The following is a 19,589-nucleotide window of genomic DNA, read 5'->3' on the forward strand; positions in this document are numbered from 1 at the left end:
CAATCATTTTAACTTCTCTTCCCACAAAAGTAAAACTCAAGGAATCAGGAGGAAGGCTTTAATCTTTTCCTTTGAGAATCTGGTTGGCTAAAGCTGCTCAGTAGAAATAATTGCAAGAGTTGAAGTAAAGAGAAAACTGGACATTAAGCTTTGCGTCCAGGTGTAACAGTCACATATGACACATTAATGTAAAACATAAGAAGGTGTTCTGCACGTGGATTTAAAAACACCTTCAAAGTTTCATGTACATATAGTGGTTTTGTTTTTGTTTTTTGCTGGACTTTTAATTCCAATCATGTAAGTCTTCAGCTATTGCAGTGTTGGAGAAATTTCCTTGTAATGTTAAAAGGTTGGATAAGCAGAAGAGATTTTATAGCAGTGACATCTTCAAGTTCTATAAGGACTAAAAGATGTTAAGGTCAGTATACCATTTCCTGATTTACATCAGGAATATGTATGTATTGGATAGTATGTACTGGAATACATACTATCCATTTGAAGAGTAGTCTTACACAATGAAACAGTACCTCGACTCATTAAAGATAACAGCCCATTCTGTCCTATTGTAAACTTAAGCAAACAATTTTCCTACTATTAATTATCCCATATTATCCTATTTCAGTGTTAGCACACCTAAGTTGGGAATAAGGTGAGTGTACTTAACAGATTGCAGCAGACTACAGATAAATAATCAGGTGAATAAAACTGATTTCTTTTTAAGCCAAATTTTATAGTTATGTAAGTGGGACAAAGGATGGAGCAGGGCAGAAGAAAAAATTCCCGCTGATGTTAATTTTAAAAACTAAAATATTGATCACAAAAGGAGAAAATTGAAAGCTGGAAGCTTACAAAAATGGAGGCTAGAATTTGTCTTACCATGTTCCTTTCTTTACTTATTTACTTCTTTACAGAAAGGGTAGTTAAACACTGGAATAGGCTCCCCAGGGAGGTGGTTGAGTCACCATCCCTGAATGAGTTTAAGAGCCGTTTGGATGTGGTGCTCAGAGATATGATTTAGCAGAGGGCTGTTAGAGTTAGGGTGCTATGGTTAGGTTGTGGTTGGACTCGATGATATTTGAGGTCTTTTCCAACCTGAGTAATTCTATGATTCTATGATTAATTCAGGCAAAAACTAAATTATCTTGTAAATAAATGTCATTTAACTGTAAGATTCTGTCTGCTCCTTCCATTATTTGAACATTTGATTTAGATGTTACTGGACATAGAGGAAGAGGAGAGAAGAATAGGATAGGATAAGATGGGTTAGGATAGAAAATAGCATAACTTAGTAACATTCTTCCCTGAAAGAAGAGGCTGCTAATACTGTCTCATAGTCAGTGAAAACTTAAGTCATTGGGTGTCCAACCTTTTGCCTTTCCTAAGCCACAGTGAATGAAAAGGAATTGACCTGGGCTCCACATATGTAGATTGCACCAAAAGTAATGCCTCCTGTTTATTTCCAAGGAAAATACAATGAATACAAAGAGCATGATAACAATATCTGATAAATTCTCAGCCACAAAATGCTATGTTTTAGCACAGTCACCACCATTAGCTCTGCTTTTTCACCATCAATGAACAAGACTCTGCATACCATGCTCATAAAAATCTGCACCAGTGGAGGTGACCCGCTGTCACCACTGCCGAAATATACCATCCACCTTTTCAGTGTATTAATATCCACTGTTTGGTTTCCATCAGTGTTCAGCAGTTGTTGAAGTCAACAAGTGCTGTTCTCTTTTTCCACTTGAAGGAATTCAATTAACCACTGTTGCTTCATTCTCACTCCCATATCAGATGCCATTTTTTCAGACTGCCATTCTGTTGCCATCTGCCATGTGGCAACAAAACATAATGGAATATTGTCAGGAAGGTTCAACCTTTACTACCATACTATCAACACCTGAAGCACAAGTAAACAAATAAATAAATAAAATCACAAGTATATAAAAAAAGATATTTTTTTCAGTGATCATGAAACCTATTTTCAAATTACTTTATCAAAACTGGAAACTATGTTGTATATTTTTCACTGTTCACGGGACTGCGTTTAGTCAAAGTATCAAAAAGCATAAAATTATTTGCCATAATTTTAGTTAGCACTGCACTGAGCCCTCCCCATGTCCTGGTTTTTGTCAATACAGTGTTAATAGGACACCAATATGTGGTTCTTGCTGTGCAGTGTGCTCACACTTGGGGCTGGGCTATGCTGGTTGGTGAGGAAGAGCTGCCACCATAATGATGAGAGTCATAAGTCAGGCTACAGAACAGGCTGTGCCAGTCTGCAGGACACCAGTAGACCACAGGCTGGATATGCCTGACTTAAGTAGTGCTAAGTCTTTATGTGTTCATTCTAAGTTCCTCTGTTCTAAGTTCCTCTGGCCTCTAATAGGTCAAATGGCCATTTCAGCTGTCACTGAAGCTGGAGAACCTGTATTTGCATTGTGCTTGGGAGCCACCTTGGGAGCTGGCTTCAATGGATGAAGAGAAAGCTGAGGTACTGATTGAGTTCTTTGCCTCGGTCTTCACTGGTGTCCAAGACTCTAGTCTTTTTCACATCCCTGAGCCCTGCATCCCCAGACCTCCATGTGGGGACCAGGGAGGTAAATCCCTCCCCAATGTAAGGGCAGAGCAAGTCCGAGAGTGCCTCCTTAGACTGAATGTGTACATGTCTATGGGGCCAGATGGCGTGCATCCCAGAGTTCTGAAGGAGCTGGCTGGGGTGGTTGCCGAGCCACTCTCCATCACATTTGAGAAGTTGTGGCTGTCAGGTGAGGTCCCAGATGACCGGAGGAAGAGTCAAATCACTCCCATACACAAGAACGGGAGCAGGGAGGACCTGGGGAACTACAGGCCAGTGAGTCTCACCTCTGTGCCTGGGAAGATCATGGAACAAATCCTCTTGGACAACATACTCGATCACATGAAGAATGAGCATGTGATCTGAGACAGCCAGCATGGCTTCACCAAGGGAAGGTCATGCTTAACCAATCTTGAGGCCTTCTATTATGGAGTGACAGCATTGGTGGACGAAGGGAAGGAGACTGATGTCATTTATCTGGACTTGAGTAAGGCCTTTGACATGGTACCCCACCACATACTCATCTTCAAATTGGAGGGATTTGGATTTGATGGGAGGACCACTCAATAAGATAAGATAAGAGATTGGTTGAAAGGCCACAGACAGAGGGTAATGATCAGTGACTCCGTGTCCAGGTGGAGGCTGGTAATGAGCAGTGTCCCCCAGGGATCTGTCTTGGGACCGGTGCTCTTTAACATCTTTATCAATGACAATGATGATGGAATCAAGTGCACCCTCAGCAAGTTTGCTGATGACACCAAGCTGAGTGGTGCAGTTGACACGGAGGAAGGAAGGGATGCCATTCAGAGGGACCTTGACAGGCTTGAAAGGTGGGCCCAGGTGAACCTAATGAGCTTCAACATGGCAAAATGCAAGGTTTTGCACTTGGACTGGAAGAACCCCAGGCGCCTGTACAGACTGGGAGGAGTTGTCCTTGAGAGTAGCTCTGCAGGGAAGGACCTGGGGGTCCTGGTGGATGAGAAACTTAACATGAGCCAGCAGTGTGCTCTTGCAGCTGAGAAGGCAAATGGTATCCTGGGCTCCATCAGGAGAGGGGTGGCCAGTAGGGATAGGGAGGTGATTATCCTTCTCTACTCGGCTCTTGTGAGGCCCCATCTGGAGTACTGTGTCCAGGTATGAAGCCCTCAGTACAAGAAAGACATAGAGCTGTTGGAGAGGGTCCAGAGGAGGGCCACGAAGATGGTCAAGGGGCTGGAGCACCTCCCCTATGAAGGCTGAAGGAGCTGGAGTTCAGCCTGGAGAAAAGAAGGTACCTGAAGGGTACCTGTAATCAGGAGGGGTGTAAACTCTTTGAAACGGATGATACTACTAGGACAAGGGGAAACAGTTTTAAGTTGAAAGAGGGAAGATTTAGGTTGGATTTTAGGGGGGAGTTCTTTAGTAGGAGGGTGGTGAGGTCCTGGAACAGGCTGCCCAGGGAGCTTGTGGATGCCCCATCCCTGGAGGTATTCAAGGCTAGGTTGGATGGGGCCCTGGGCAACCTGATCTAGTTAACATGGAAGTTTGGTGGCTCTGCCAGGCAGGGAGGTTGGAGCTTCATGATCCTTGAGGTCCCTTCCAACCTGGGTCATTCTGTGATTCATTCTGTGATTCTGTTACCACCATTTTGGGCATTTTGGGTTCCCGGAGGGGAGGGGCAGCATCCCCGGAGGACTTGGCACAAGGAGGAAGTAGGGAGGGACTCCAGACCAGCTCCCAGCCGCTCTCTGCCTCTGTCCGTCTCAGCTCACCATGGAGAAAAGCACGTGCTGCCCTCACACTGTCATGGTTTACTCCTACTTTAGGTACTCTTCTCTCTCTCATTTTGTTTGATTTGGTAACATTTATTAAATTCCTGTTCCTCTTCAGATCATTGCCATTGTGTTTTCTCTTTGTTAAAACTATCTGCTCGCTCTCTGCCCTTCCTCCTCTCCCAGGGCATGTGTCCAGCACTGGCCAGGTTGCTCCTTTTTCTTTTCTCAGGGCCTGTGCCCCCTGTCACAGACTTATATCTAGGAGTAACCCCATGACGACATTGCAGTGGGCAACTGTACACGTGTCACGGTGTACTGGATCGCCATAATGGAAGAGGCTTACCTTTAACCTGCTCAGTCATTGGTTTACCCTGTGAATGGGTTGAGCGTAGTGGAAATGCTATGTAGTGACTTGAAACAGTAATCGAGTACCTGGTAGGCAGTCAGGGCCAACCCAGGGGAGCTCAGTTGCATGTAGAAGAGGTGGAGCCAGGATTCACCCATCCCAGACCTCACTTAAGGGTTGGTAATGGAGATGAGGGTATCTCCTCTGGAGATCCCTGTCTATCTGAGGACTTTGCAGGCCTTTTCAAGGTAAGCATTTTCTTTTCCTTATTTCTACATGCACTGCTATCATGCTTGAGCTGATCCTCCCTTGCTGCAGCCTGGGATCTAGCTGCTCTGCTGTCATTATGCTTTCCATTGTGTTACACCAGTATATTACAAATGTTTGTGTGGGTGTGTTTATGATGTGATGCTATTTTGTATTAAATATGGACTGTGTTAAATACTGACTGTCTTGATAGTGAAGTACTAGGACTGACTAGCTAAGTACTGTTATAGTGCTTGAATATTTTTAATGACAATCTTTTTCCAAGGGAAACATGTTAGAGGGCTCTTAGGGGCTTATGCTAATCATGGTTGTATTACTTAGGTAAATTTGCAAGATTCTTCCTGTGGTACATATTAACAGACTTGCAATAGATCTGGCTACATTTTCAGAAACATGTAGAGTAATTTTGAAAGCAGATTAGCTCTACATGAGGCAATATACAAATACAAGACCTGTGCCTGAGGTGAGTCAGCCACAAAATCAGTGTTTTGCCATAATGGCTTATCACCTGTAAATTCAGTGTTACTATTACATGTTTAGAGTGGTAACTGTATTCTATTAAAGGTTTTTCTTAACAGCATATCAATGTACTACTTAATATCATAAATCAAGAATTTAAGCAAGCATCAGAAACTAGACATGACACAACCAGAAAAGTGGAAAGTACATAATAAGAAGGAAGATACATTGTTTTTTTTCCAGTATGGACAATGCTGTAGCATATGTTAATGTTAAAAGCTTCAAATTTCCAGACAGCTTCCAGAAAGCTCTCATATGTTCATTTCCTGTCTGTTTCTTCCCTGCAGGGAACTACTGGAATGCAGCTTCCTTCATCACATCATCATCCTACCTTCACTTCTCCACCTTCCAAGGGGAGACCAGTGCAGACATCTCTTTCTATTTCAAAACATCAGCCTCAGATGGAGTATTTCTTGAGAATCTGGGGAACACTGACTTCATCAAACTAGAGCTGAAATGTAAGTATCTGCTTTTTCCCCAACTTCACTTGGAACCCAAAGCAGGTTCATATCAGATAACTGATTTCAAGAAAAGTGCATTGTTTAGCAAAATTATGTAAGCTCAGTTAAGTCAGGAAGTAAACCTCCAAACTATTCAACTTGTTTTCAGGTTGCCAGGACAAACAACTGATGTCTATTTGGTTTATTTATAAAGGAAAGAAATAGACAAAACTGTTAACACAATTATGAAAAGGACACAAACTTAAAAACTGTTTTCAAAATTGAATGCCAGATGTATTACTTTAAAGTATGTGTCTTCAGCTCTGTGTGCAGAGACTAATCTAATCAGCACTGTAAGGATCCAGAGCTGAAGACTTGCATGTGATATTTAAAATCACTGAAAAAAAGTCTCATATAATTAACACTTTGACAGCATTATCTATTAATGAAGTTGTTGATCCAAAGAAGGGCTTAATATATCAAGAGACAAATTGATTTTATTATTTGAACCACTTCTAACATCCCAAGGGCAAGCATTCCAAGTGAAACTTTGAAATGTTTAGCTGAACTTGAACTCTACTTAGTGGAACTGAAGTGATTGAGTTGGGAAGGGGGGGGGGGGAATGTTTTATTTCTTCTTTCTTCTCCTTCAGCCCTCTTTAGCCTGCCATAAACTGGAGTATTGGCAGGTCTGCTGCGCTACATGCACTTGTTATAGATTCTAGAGACGTGTTACAGCACCATGGCTCTGTGAGTGCAACAAGTACTTTGTCTGTACTCTAGTACAGAGAGGAGTATCTCTGCTTCTGTTTGCTGCAGGATCTGATGACCAAGGTCAAGAACTCAGTTCTAGATATACATGTGCAAATTCAGCAGCAAAAGTTGCTAATGCTGAAAGAGGAAAAAATGTTCAGACTATGATCTGTTTTTATACAGATTCAATGAGATTAACATGAATGAATCTCTTTAAAAAAGTAAAAGCTTTTTTTGACAGTTCTATAAGTCTAATCACACAGACTGCAGCATGGGAATTTATAAACAACCAGGATGTTCCTTTAAAGCATACTGGACTTTCTCTTCTAGTAAGAGTAAAATGCCAGATTTCAATAAAGTGACAGCTTCTTCTCGTCTTTCTTTGAGGAACTTAGTTAGTGGTACTGATTGCAGTTTTCTGTAATCTGCAGCTGAAGCTCCTATTTAGTCACAGGAAACGTTTGTATTAACAGGGAATGTGGCCCTTAAATAATAAAGTGGCAGATATTTCTAATTTGATTATGAATATAAGTAGTACTTAGAACTGGTTGAGGTATCTCCAGAGCTTTTTGTTCTTCTAACACATGAACTGTGTACATAGCCTCTGAAGCTGCCAGACTAAATCTGCTGTTCGCTTAGCTTAAAGGTGGCAATAGCAGTTAATAAAAGTGACGTGAAAGCAATCACAAACCTTTTGAACTCAACACAGATTAAATAATAGTAACACTGAAGTTGTTTTCTGAATAGGTGTAGCAGATGAAGAAAGCATGTGGCAGGGTACCTAAATACTGTTAAACAAGGGTTTTATTTTTAACCTATGCTAGAAGCCTGCTAACTGCTGCAGCTTGACATTTGACTCTATTCAACTCTTACCTATGGTCCCTGAATCTAAGCCTTATATTTCTGCCATAAAATATATAAATATATATATAATAGAAACAAAAACAACAACAACAACAAAAAAAACCCTCTTGATTAAAACTATCCTGAATTGTTGTGGTTTTGTGATTTTTATTCCACATCAGAACATCACAAAAAGCAGTGGGAGTTAAAGAGTTAATGTTCTGGTTCCATGGAATGCATTTTTTGGGCATTTGGGGCTCTTGGAGCCAGGGGAGGAGTGGCATTCCTGGAGGACTTGGCTCACAGAGACCCAAAGGTGGAGCTTCTAGCAGGACATCAGTGGTTATCCCTCTCGCTGGCTTGCCCTCTCTCGGCTTGCCGTGGAGAAAAGCATGTGCTTCCCCTGCAGTCTACCAGCATAAGACCTCGTATTTTGGACACTTTTTTTTCTCATTTTGTTTGATTTTGCTGCATTTTGTAAATTACCGTTCCTCCTCAGATCATTGCCCATTTTTTGTTTGTTTGTTTTGTTGTTGTTGTTGTTGTTTAAAGACCCATCTGTTATTCCCTACTCTTGCCCCTCTCCTGGAGTGCATGGCTCGCAAGTGCCTTGCCTCGTTCATTAGTCATGGGCTGAGGCCACGCCATAAAAGGTGGGGTGGTTTTTGGTCTTTTTTTTTTTTTCCTTTTCTCTTTTGTCTCCTTCTGGGCTTGTGCCCCTGTCACAGACTCAGATCTAGAGATAACTCTGTGACAAATGTGTTTGCTAAAATGCACAGAGCAGACCTTTTGAACATAATTGCATTCGCTCCAGACTTTCTTTCCTGGAAACTTCGTTTTGAAATTTTCATAGTCCTGGAGAATGCTCTTTTCTGTAACTTGAAGTTTATAACAGCCATGGCTGAAAAAGAGTTAAATACTGTGATTTTAGCAACAAAGATAAACTCATTATCTTTTCTGAATTATGCATTTATTTAATGAATAGTGTTTTTATCTAATTTTCATTACAGTTTTGATTTGCAGAAATCAAACTCCATAATTCAGAGTTGGGTTATAAAGCAGGTGTTTTTTTATTATGATGCTGCACACACGCGCTGGGTGCAAGAGGAATCACTCCTCCTAACTTGCACACCATAAGACAGAAGCTTGGTATAGGTATAGGTCGAGCTAATACATATTCAATGACTTTTCCTGGAATTAGCATATCTATTCATTACATTTGAGAACCCCTTAGCAACCTCCCACTGGCGGATGCATCATATCCTCCTCTGGTGGTCATTGGATGAAGGCTCAACATCTTCCCCCCCTCCTGGGGGTCATCGTTGGATGAAATCAGTCATCTTCCTTGTCGTGACTTTCTGACCTTTATCGCAGTTTAGAGCACTTCTCTTGTCCTTTATACCTCTACAGTTTCTTATTGTGTTTGTTTTCCTTTCTGCTATTCTCCTATTGGTTGCTTTCCTGCTGACAAAGGAAAACTTCAGGGGCCAATTTTGTCTGCGCATCTATGAGTTAAAAAAAACTAAAATAAGTAACTGAGCTAACAGAGTGTAATGATGCTATTAACCCTTCTGGTTCCCACATTCCCTTATTCATCATTTCAGTTTGTTTCATTCTAATCTGCACTTAGGTTTTGTTAGAATTCACTGAATTGAAAATCAGAGTTTCAGATTTTCAAATGTTCCCTGCACAGCTTACAAACCATCGACTTCTTTAAAAGTTCACTTCCCCTTTACAGAATCCCCATAAAACTGATACATGAATTTGTTTCTTAATAGGAACATAAAATGAAGTCAATAAGATAATTAGAGTTAACTTTAAACCCCAAAGAAGGTTCCCTTGGCAAAGTACTTTATAGTTAACCCATCAGATTCTCTAGCAGAACTGTTATATTGCACTAAAGCTTTTCATGTAATAGCATTTGTGATATATTTGCTGCAAGGTGCTGCACTTCAAACAGTGGGTGTATTTTCTTTTTCTTTGCCTTTTTGCACAGATGCAATTCTCATTGAAGAACTAATTGCTAATATATGTATATATATTTACATTTTCCATTTGAAGTTGTAGGGAGAAGAAATCATTGTCTTCTTCCAACAAAAAGTACAAGTTCTTCATCCCTTGCATGTTACATGCTTGTATATACCTGTAATATGTGAAGCATGGGTTCAGCTTTATGGATCAGGAGCTGAGAGGTTCTGATTTTTGTAATCAGTCTGCTGCACTTAGTAAATAGGGGAACAAATAACTTGGTGTGTTGATTCTTAGATTCCAGTCTTTGGAAAGGAGTTTGCTATTTTGTACTACACTCAGAGCACAAGAGTTTCTACTAGTAATGCTCATGAAGTTGTTTTATTGATGTGCTGTCTTAAGATCTGATAACTACACAGCTGATTTTCTAACTTAAGATTTATAAGAGCTGTGTTCTTGCAGTATGTAGAGTATCTTCATGTGTCTTCAGCAAAGCTTCATGTTGTAATCTCTGTGAATAGGGAGAAAGGGAGAGAAGAATGTGTTTATGTAATCTAAGAAACGGATCTTTCAAACAACTGACAAGGAGGCCTGTCATGAAAAATGTAGTGATAAAACACTACTATGAACATGACTAAAATTTTTGGTTATTCCTGATATCAAGCAGCTCCTCTGAGAGCTTCTTACATATTACCATCCAAGGAACAGTAGGTAGAGAACTAAAATTATCTTGACCCTCAGTTTTTACATACATCAGTAAATCTACAGATAGTCATTACTTTGACAGCTAGATTATCAACTGATAACTCTTACAGAAGAGGAATCTGGATAGGGTGTAATTTTTTTGTAAGTGCTTCTAGAAGTTGAACCTCATTGGTCACATTTACTAGATTTGTTTTTACATTAAAAATGTTGTTAGGGATGGAAAGTAGATCTTTTCTCTCTTACAGCTTCCCTACACTGTTTTTGGAAAAATACAGTTCTATAAAAACTTTGAGAACACCACATTTTTCTATCATACTAGTCTTACTGTTGTGGTCATTTTCTTTCCTTATCCTGGCTTGTATCAGAAATAGTGTTGCTAGTAGGAGCAGAGAAGTGGTTATCCCTCTGCACTCAACCCTGATTAGACCACACCTCAAATACTGGGTTTGCTTTTGGGCCCTTCACTACAAGAAATACACTGAGGCCCTGGAGTATGTTCACTGAAGGATAACGAAGCTAGTGAGTGATCTGGTACACAGGCCTTATGAGGAGTGGCTGAGGGAGCTGGGATTGTTTACTCCAGAGAAGAGGATGCTCAGAGGTGATGCTACTGCTCTCTACAACTACCTGAAGGGAGGCTGTGATGAGGAGGGGGTTGGCCTCTTCTCCCATGTAGCTAGTGATAGGACTAGAGGGAATGGCTTGAAGTTGAGCCAGGGGAGATTCAGGTTGGATATTAAGAACATCCAAGCTTCTCCAAGAGAGTGGTCAGGCACTGGAGCAGGCTGCCAGGGAGGTGGTGGAGTCACTGTCCCTGGAAGTGTCCAAGAAATATTTAGACATTTTACTGAGGGGCATGGCTTAGTGGGAAATACTAGGGATATGTGGATGGTTGGACTGAATGATCTTAGAGGTCTGACAGTGGTTTCCAGGCTGGGTTGGCCTGGTTCCATGACTAATGGGGCAGGAGGAGGACCCACAGACCCACACCCTGGGAGAGGAGGATGGAGAAAAAGGGGAAAAGGGAGGGGGGTGGTTCTAAAAACATAACAGCAGCAGCAATAAACTGTGGGAGAAAACTGACTTACTAAATATGATATCGGAATGCAAGATAAGACAATATAATACAATATAATTCTAATTGAGGATAATAAGTAAAACGAGTAAGAGAGTGTCCAGAACCGAAGGCCTTACTCTAATGCTGAAGATGAGGTATGTAGGGAACACACAGGGCAGAAACAAGCAGTAGAAGGGCAGTTTCATGACTTGTAAGCAGCTTTATCTTCCCTCTAAACAGGAAATGAAACAGTGAAAATCTGCTGGAATATGTAGTTCTTCTCTTCTTAGAACCAGGTAACCAGAAAAATTGACAGACCACAAAAACTGAGCATTAACTCTTCAAATCCAACCACACTACATGACATTATGATGTGGAATAATGATATCATAAAATGATGACATTACACCCCTTATTCCACATCACTACATCATGCTTAATGTATATGAACAATAACTAACATCATTAAACACACACACGTATATGGAATTATTGACAGCACTCCCCCAACATCAAATTCCCTTGTGGTATACACTGAACAACCCCATTTTTCTGTATCACCGGCCAAGAAGACTGGGATTCATGAGCAAAAATGGTTCCATAGAGAGTTTTCCCCTTTCCAGAAGTTGGAAAAACGCAAGCTTCTTTTCCCAACATGTTTTTTACATGGGGCCATATCTCCCTCTACAGTATATGGGGAGCTGAATTAGGCAGGACCATCTCAATTGATAGATCCTCAAGTATTGACCAACCGGATGGCTTTTGCTAAATGCTTCTCCTAACACTTAAATTTTCTGACGCCTATTGCTTTCAACATAGTTTTTAACAACCCATTGTACTGTTCAAGTTTACTAGAAGCTGATGCATGGTAGGGGTTATGATAAATCCACTCAATGCTATGATTTTGGCCTGAGTTTCTAAAAGATAAGTCTTTAGGTCCCATTATCTGACTCAACTTTTTCTGGAGTGCCGTGTCACCACAGGACTTGTTTCTCGAGACCTAACCCCAGAGAGGTTTCATCCTCTTGTTTAATTATGGCACATGTTTCACAGTCATGAATAACCCATACAGTAGCATCCATAGTTAAGCCCTTTCATTCTCCAGTCTATTTACATGTTGCAGATCTTCCTTGACAGCCTAAGGTCTCATGGGCCTACTGAGCTAGAATTAATTCACACACTAGCTGCATGGATGAGGGGATTATGGTGGATGTAGTCTACCTTGATTTCAGCAGGGCATTTGATACTGCCTCCCACGACATCCTTATAACAAAGCTGAGGAAATGCGGGATACACGAGTGGACAGTGTGGTGGGCTGAGAACCAGCTGGCTAGCAGAACACAGAGGATTGTCATTGGCAGTACAGAGTCCAGCTGGAGACCTGTAACTATTGGTTTTCTCCAGAAGTTGGTGCTGGGTCCAGACTTGTTCAACATCTTCATCAATGACCTTGACAAGGGGATAGTGGCCACGTGTACAGTTATACAGTCAGTAAATAAACAGAGGTTATACTGATGTTTTGCAGAAAAGATTATTGTAATAGAAGGAGAAGGGAAAAATGCTCACCACTGTTGAAGGTTTGCAGTAAACTCCACAAAGGAGCAATCTCCAGAGAAAGAAATCCTGCCTTAGTGGTAGCCAGCCCTGAAATGAGATCTGGGAGAGGTGGGGCCACCCCTGCAGGGACTGGGAGTCTGTCTTCAGGGAAACCTTGAGAATACCATTACTATGTTCAATAAGGCCTGCCCCAGTTGCATTATATGGTAGGTGGAATCACCATTCGATGTTGTTCTGTTCCACCCAACACTGTATAGCTGCACCAGTGAAATGAGTCCCTTAGACTCTCTCAATCACTTGAGGTGTCCCATAGGCAGACATCAGTTTAGTAAGTGCCTTGATGGTATATGCCTGATTTGCTTTTGGCACCAGATAGGCCTGTTGTAGCCCGCTTACAGTATCAACGCAGGTCAGGGCATATCTCACCCCCTCAGACCGAGGGAGGGGCCCAATGTAATCATCCTGCCACCTTTGGAGAGGACTGTATCCTCTTGCAATATGGGCTGTTGTTTCAGGCAAGTCTCAGTCACATCTTTGAGCAAGCATTGCAATCTTGACATGCTTGGGCGATATCAGATAGTTGTACAGGCAGCCCCCATGCTTTAGCAGCTGCCCACATTATCTTTTGTCCAGCATGCCACAGTTTCTGACATAACCAACAGGCTATGTTCTCGGACTGCGAATTCTCAATCCATCAAATTCAGGCCAGTGTGTCAGCTTCATCATTTCCCAGTGACTGCAGGGGTTGATGACCAGAGACATGGTAGACACATACTGTCCTGCATTTGACTGCATTCCATATGTCTAACCACATATCTTTACTCAAAATTTGTTGGGTGTGGATTGGTAGGGTGTGGATTCCTGGATATCCCACTGCGTAATCCAAAGAGTGAGCCCCTGGTACACAGACCAACTATCTGTACAGATATTCAGAATACCCTCAATGGGTTCCTCAGTTATAACCATCCACACGGCTCACAATTCTGCCCATTGGCTGCTCTGACCATCCCCCTCATCAAACCAGATTGTCTCAGTAGAGGGATGGTATACTTTTGCTTGCCACTTGCTCAGGTTGCCTTTGCTGGATCCATCTGTGCATCAGGCATCTTCAGGAATAGGATACCTTCCTTCCTGACCAGGACTCTCCTCTGGTGGAGCAATCATCGTTTCTTTTGGTGTGTCACTATAATACATTTCTGGGCCTAGGATTTTTTGTAATTCTTCTTTCAGCTGTGATGAAGACAGACTACTACTCTGGCTGACATAAGTGACCCATCATGCTGCCGTTTGTGCTTGGGCCATCCTTGTCTTAGGAAGGTGGGTCAGATCTTTTACCCACCCCTGGACTGGCAAAGTCGTTTTAACTATATAATAACTGTTTTTCAATCATGCTATATCTTTGCTCCATGCCAAACCAGAGACCAGAATCCAGTAGGGGTTCGAACAGAACTCTGGTGTTGCCACAGGCCCCAGCCAAAACCATCCTGAGTAACATGAACATCTAATTCAGCTGGGAGGGTAGGATCAAACATACCCAGTGCCTGAGCTTATTTAACTGACAGTTTTGTCTGTTGGAAAGCATCCTGTTCCACCTTCCCCCAATCCCATGATTGCCCCTTCTTTGTAAGTTTGTATAATGGTCTCAGCAGCTGTGCTAAATGAGGTATAAAGGAGCGCCAGTACCCCAATATACCCAAGAATTCTTGCAGCTGCTTTGATGTCATAGGGACTGGAAACACCTGGACCTTATTTATCACAGCACTGGGTAGTACTTTGGTTTTTCCAGACCAAACTACTCCGAGGAATTTTACAGATAAACCTGGACCTTGCAGCGTCTGTGGGTTTATAGCCCACCCTCTTTTCTGCAGATAAGCTGGAACAGAGAGATATTATCTGCCACTCATAATAGGCCCCTTTGCTTAATGATAGTGGCAGTTTGAAAATAGGGGAACCCCATAAACCTTGTAATTTGTCCAGGGAGCATCTTCCCTAATGGGGTAACTTTCTCCCCCTGGATCAAATTATATATTTTCCACAAGAAAGACATTACAGCCACAACCACAGGCTCCCGCCTACCTTACCAAATGTAAGGTGGAATGATACAAAGATGGTAACAGATATTCAAAAGGTTATTTATAGGGGAAAACCCACCAATATGGATGCCTTCACTGGGAAATGCTGAGACAATCTCCACCAGGGAGCAGTCTCCAAGAGATGCTGCCTTAGTGGTGGTCAGCCCTTAAATGAGGTCTAGAGGAGGTGGAGTCAAGCTCCACCCCTTCCAGGAGCACAGCTAAATTATTCTCACCTGTGCTCCCATAGCTGACCCAATACTTGCCTCAGCTGATTAATCAAAGGTTCAGGCTGTGATTACCTATTTCCCATACACACTCATTCCCCCAGACTGAATGCTGTAACAGATGATCAGTTCATATATTTTCTTACAGTTTTTAATAATAGTATCGCTCTTTTCTTCAGGGGTATCCAAAAATGGAATACTATTGAATCAATGAGTTTCCTATATCATACTCTTTAAATTATAATGTTAATGTAAATGCAGCTTACATTTACATGCTTTATCTTTGTAGCTGATCAGGGAAATTGTTGTGATCTTCACTGTTGGTTTGGTGTGGTTTTTTTTTCATTTGAGTTGTTATTTAGCTCTCTTTATAGAAGGTCACTTTTTTTTGAAGAGAAACCCCCTGGGTGCTTTGCATAAGCCACGTGTCAAACACTGCATAGGAAACTAAGGAATATCTCCATCTCAGAAGCCAGTAGGATACTGGAAAATGGAAAAGCATTAATATTCTTCAAGGAAATATTTGACACAAAAGCTTTTTTAAAAAATCTTATCCTATTCTCAGACAATATGAAATTTGGAAGCAAACAAAAAACAAACAGACAAAAGACACTATATCTGAAAAGTTGCAAGTATAAATCTATAAATAAGATTTATTTTTAGTAGTGGTATGTGGTACAGAAAAGCCTGATATTCAAACAGGGCAATTGATGGCACGTGTGAGAAGATCTGTTACCCCTTTATCCTTGTGCCTAATTAAGACAGGGCATAAGTGCTGAGGCTTCTGTGTGGGATCAAGTCAAAGGCAGCAAACAAATTCTGAATGGACAACTTACTAACACTGACCAGTAGATAATCTTAAGCACAGGAATGTGGGAAAATTAAGACAATCAGTAGCTCTGCTGTAACTAGCTTAGTCTCTGACTGTTGGCGCTCAGTCAAGTTAGAGAGCTCTCTTAGTTTCTTGTAGCATCAGAATAGTGTGTCTTTATTGTGTTCAACATACATCTTATATACCATTCACTTACAAGCAGACATTCCTGTTCCTCTAACAGGAACTACCCTTAGATGCAAACAGACACTGCTTGCTCTTGTCTCAAACTCTGGTCTTCCAGGGTTTTATAGTGATAAGTTCTACCAAAGAATCTGATAAGCTTTTTGGTGACTTGCTCACAGTTACATCTACCCCCACATCTGACAGAGTATAGATAGTTGAGTGCAGGTTGGTCTTCCCCAATATCAACATATCCAGCACTGCACAGAGCTATATAGCATCCCTGAAGCATTACCTCTCTCCTTTCAAAAGTGTCAGGGTGCTTTTCTCATTGCCACAAATGCCATTTTAGTAGAAATTTTATGGCACAGTTAACTATGTATCAGGTATAAATCATGTAAAATTCAAGGTGGGAAATGGTTGTTTGTAGAAAGCACAGTTGTCCTTAACTTCAGCTTTTATTACACTAAAAACATGTAACAAATCATTCCTAGTCCAACCATTCATCCAAGGAATTTTCCTTCACGTCTAGTCAGCTTTGTGTTAAATGCTGAAACTGCTTGTGTTTTGTTAGTTTCTTTACTTACGCTCATCTTTTTCAGGCAGAATACAAATATTTACTGAACAAAAATACTGAGTATCTTAGGCATGTAACAAGAACAGTCTTTCTATGTCCTTGAATTTAAAACCTCACTGTCACAGGTAACGACTGCGCATAACCTGTATTTATCTTGGCAAATATGACCAGATCTGTTGAAAACATAATCCTACAAGCCTATTAGAAATCTTCTGATTTCCTACAGTTTTATTTGCATCTTTTGTCTATAGCCATTTGTTGAGTATTTGACTTTGGCTGAAATTACTTTGGCTTCTCTTCTTAGCATTCTCTTTCCCCCTGGGTATTAATGAATAAATTGTACCTTAACTTTTAGTTCCTGTATTGAGCAAAGTTCCCTTCCTACTCTAAGGCTACTGTGATTCTGGTTCTGTGTTCAAATTTCATTATCAAAGCAGAAGGTGTGGCTGTATATTCATCACTGTTCAGAGTCTTGTGTTTAGCAAATGTATCAAAATGCATGCAATTATTTGCCATCAGTTGAGTCAACCTGCACAGCACTGCCTTTCCCATGCCCTGGTTTCAGTTGACACAGTTTAAAAGTGCACTGATGGATTGGCTGCTGCTGAGCAACGGGTGCCTTTAAATTGCAGAGATGGTATGTGCTGCACATACTAGAGCATGTTGAGCATGTCTAGATTAGGAGATTCACCTAGGGAGGGACAATGCTAAGGATGCATTCTGTGCCATCATCCAGATCATTAATGATGTTGAACAGGAATGCACCCAATATTGACTCTAGGGTTTTACTGCTAGTTACTGGCCTTCAATAAGCCCTCATACACCTATGCTGTCCTATAGGCAGGTAGAGAAGCTGGCTGCCTGTTGTTTGGATGGGTGCACGCTCCACTGGGTGAAGAGCTGGCTGGATGGCCGGGCCCAGAGAGTTGTGGTGAGTGGAGTGGAATCCAGTTGGTGGCTGGTCACAAGCGGCATCCCCCAGGGCTCGGTGCTTGGGCCGCTGGTTAGATGGGAGGTAACATTCACTATCTGAAATTATATTGCCTTAGAAGTAAAGCACATAGGTGTTTTTTCAAAGCTTGTTCCCAGCCCACTGATGTTTGATCTTAAATAAATTCTTTCACATACCTTTGATTTGGTTCCCTGCTTAAACAGGACAGATAATGTCACTTTTTATTCCTGATGTCCACAGGTGAAAATTGCTACATAAACTGAAATATAATCATGAAAATATAAGAGTTTATTTCAAGCATTAATCTACTAAACTTCTGTAATGCTGTTAGCATATCTGAAATAATAAATAATAATCACCTTCTGAGATCATGTATTGGAGTACTGCATCCAGGCCTGGGGCCCCCAGCACAAGAAAGATGCAGAGCTCTTGGAACAAGTCCAGAGAAGGGCCACTAAGATGATCAGAGGTTTGGAGCACCTCTCCTATGAAGAAAGGTTGAGGAAACTGGGATTATTTAGCTTGGAGGCTAAATTAAGATTATTTAGCTTGAAGGCGCTGGGGAGACGTCATTGTGGCCTTCCAGTATATGAAGGGAGTGTATAAAAGGGGCAACAGCTGTTTATGAGGGTGGATAGTGATAATACAAGGGGGAATGGTTTTAAACAAAGACAGGGGAGGTTTAGGTTAGATTTTTGGAGGAAGTTTTTCACTCAGAGGGTGGTGACACAATGGAACAGGTTGCCCAGAGAGGTTGCAGATGCTTCATCCCTGGAGGAATTAAGGCCTGGCTGGAAGTGGCTCTGGGCAGCCTGGTCTAGTAGTTGGCAGCCATGCCCACAGTAGAGAGGTTGAATCTGGATGATCGTTATGGTCCTTGTCAACCCAAGCCATTCTATGATTCTATGATCATGTTTACCCTTTGCATGAATTTTCATGACAAAACTGGTACTTTCATTTAAATGTAATGTTTTTGTCCCCCAGGGCAATCTAATCTGTTGTGTAGGAAGGCTGATATTTTTATTTGATTAGTTGGTTAATATTGGCTTTATTTTAAAATGAGATAAAAATAACCGACTCCTAGTCATTACAAAAGTCAAATCCCTCCTCATCATGGTCCTCAAAGAGATGCTTACTCATGATGAGAAAAGCACCGAATTCAATTCTGTTTTTCCTTCATTTTGAGCTCCAGTCTAGCTATTCTTTCCCAAAATACTGCTAACAGTGCATGTAAGTGGTTGTCTGACAGTATAAGTAGTAGAACTATTTCCACAGGAAAGCCAGGAATGTTCATCTTTTTTACCATCATGTAACTGGAGATGTAGCCATTTGCAGGTAGCCTGTATGTTCTGTAAAAGGTAAAGGCACATTTCCAACAGTTAAATATACCCCCTTGGCTGCAATCAGACAGCAGGTTGTGCTACTCTGGGGAAAATGCAGGGAAGGATTGTAAATCTACTGTTCTCTATTCCACTGTTCTGCTCCAAAGAAGTAAATGCTAAGCTGTAACAGAATTGCAGTAAGGTATGTGCCTCTTCCTGAATTTGACTTCCTAACATCCTGAGGGCCACCTACAGTAGTGAACAGCCTGCTTTAATAGTAGTATCGTTGAAATACTGCTGTAGTATACATGCATTTAAGGGAAATGACTATACACTGTACCACAGCCTTTAATACTGAAGTACTCTGAGGGGAAAAATAAGTTTTGCTTGCTCAACTCCATTTAAAACTGTAATAAAGAAGAAAATAAGTATGTCTGCAAATATTTCAAATTATATAAATAAGCGAGCATATTGGTGAAAGTGGCACGTACACAACATAGCATAGCTTGATTGTGTAGACTAACAAATACACTAGCAGAATAATGGCATTAATTTATTTGTTCATTTGGGGTTTTTTGTTGTTGTTTTTGTTTTTTGTAAAACATCTGTAATATCTTTGACTCCTAATGAGACCCAAGAGAACTAATCATGCAAC

The 19,589-nt window shown here is 41.2% G+C and overlaps 1 protein-coding gene across 8 annotated transcripts in view; it reads left to right on the plus strand.

The window, feature by feature from the left end:
- CNTNAP2 (contactin associated protein 2) overlaps positions 1-19,589 on the plus strand; it is a 568,010-nt gene that overhangs the window by 448,905 nt on the left and 99,516 nt on the right. For all 8 annotated transcript variants that reach the window (XM_085539942.1, XM_015854925.3, XM_085539944.1 and 5 more), the window contains one exon: positions 5,755-5,925. In XM_085539942.1, coding sequence (XP_085396068.1) covers positions 5,755-5,925 — 171 coding nt within the window. The remainder of the gene's footprint in view (positions 1-5,754; positions 5,926-19,589) is intronic.

The sequence above is a fragment of the Coturnix japonica genome, chromosome 2 (genome assembly GCF_054131305.1).
Source record: "Coturnix japonica strain WE chromosome 2, WE-NBRP24, whole genome shotgun sequence".
NCBI lineage: Eukaryota > Metazoa > Chordata > Aves > Galliformes > Phasianidae > Coturnix > Coturnix japonica.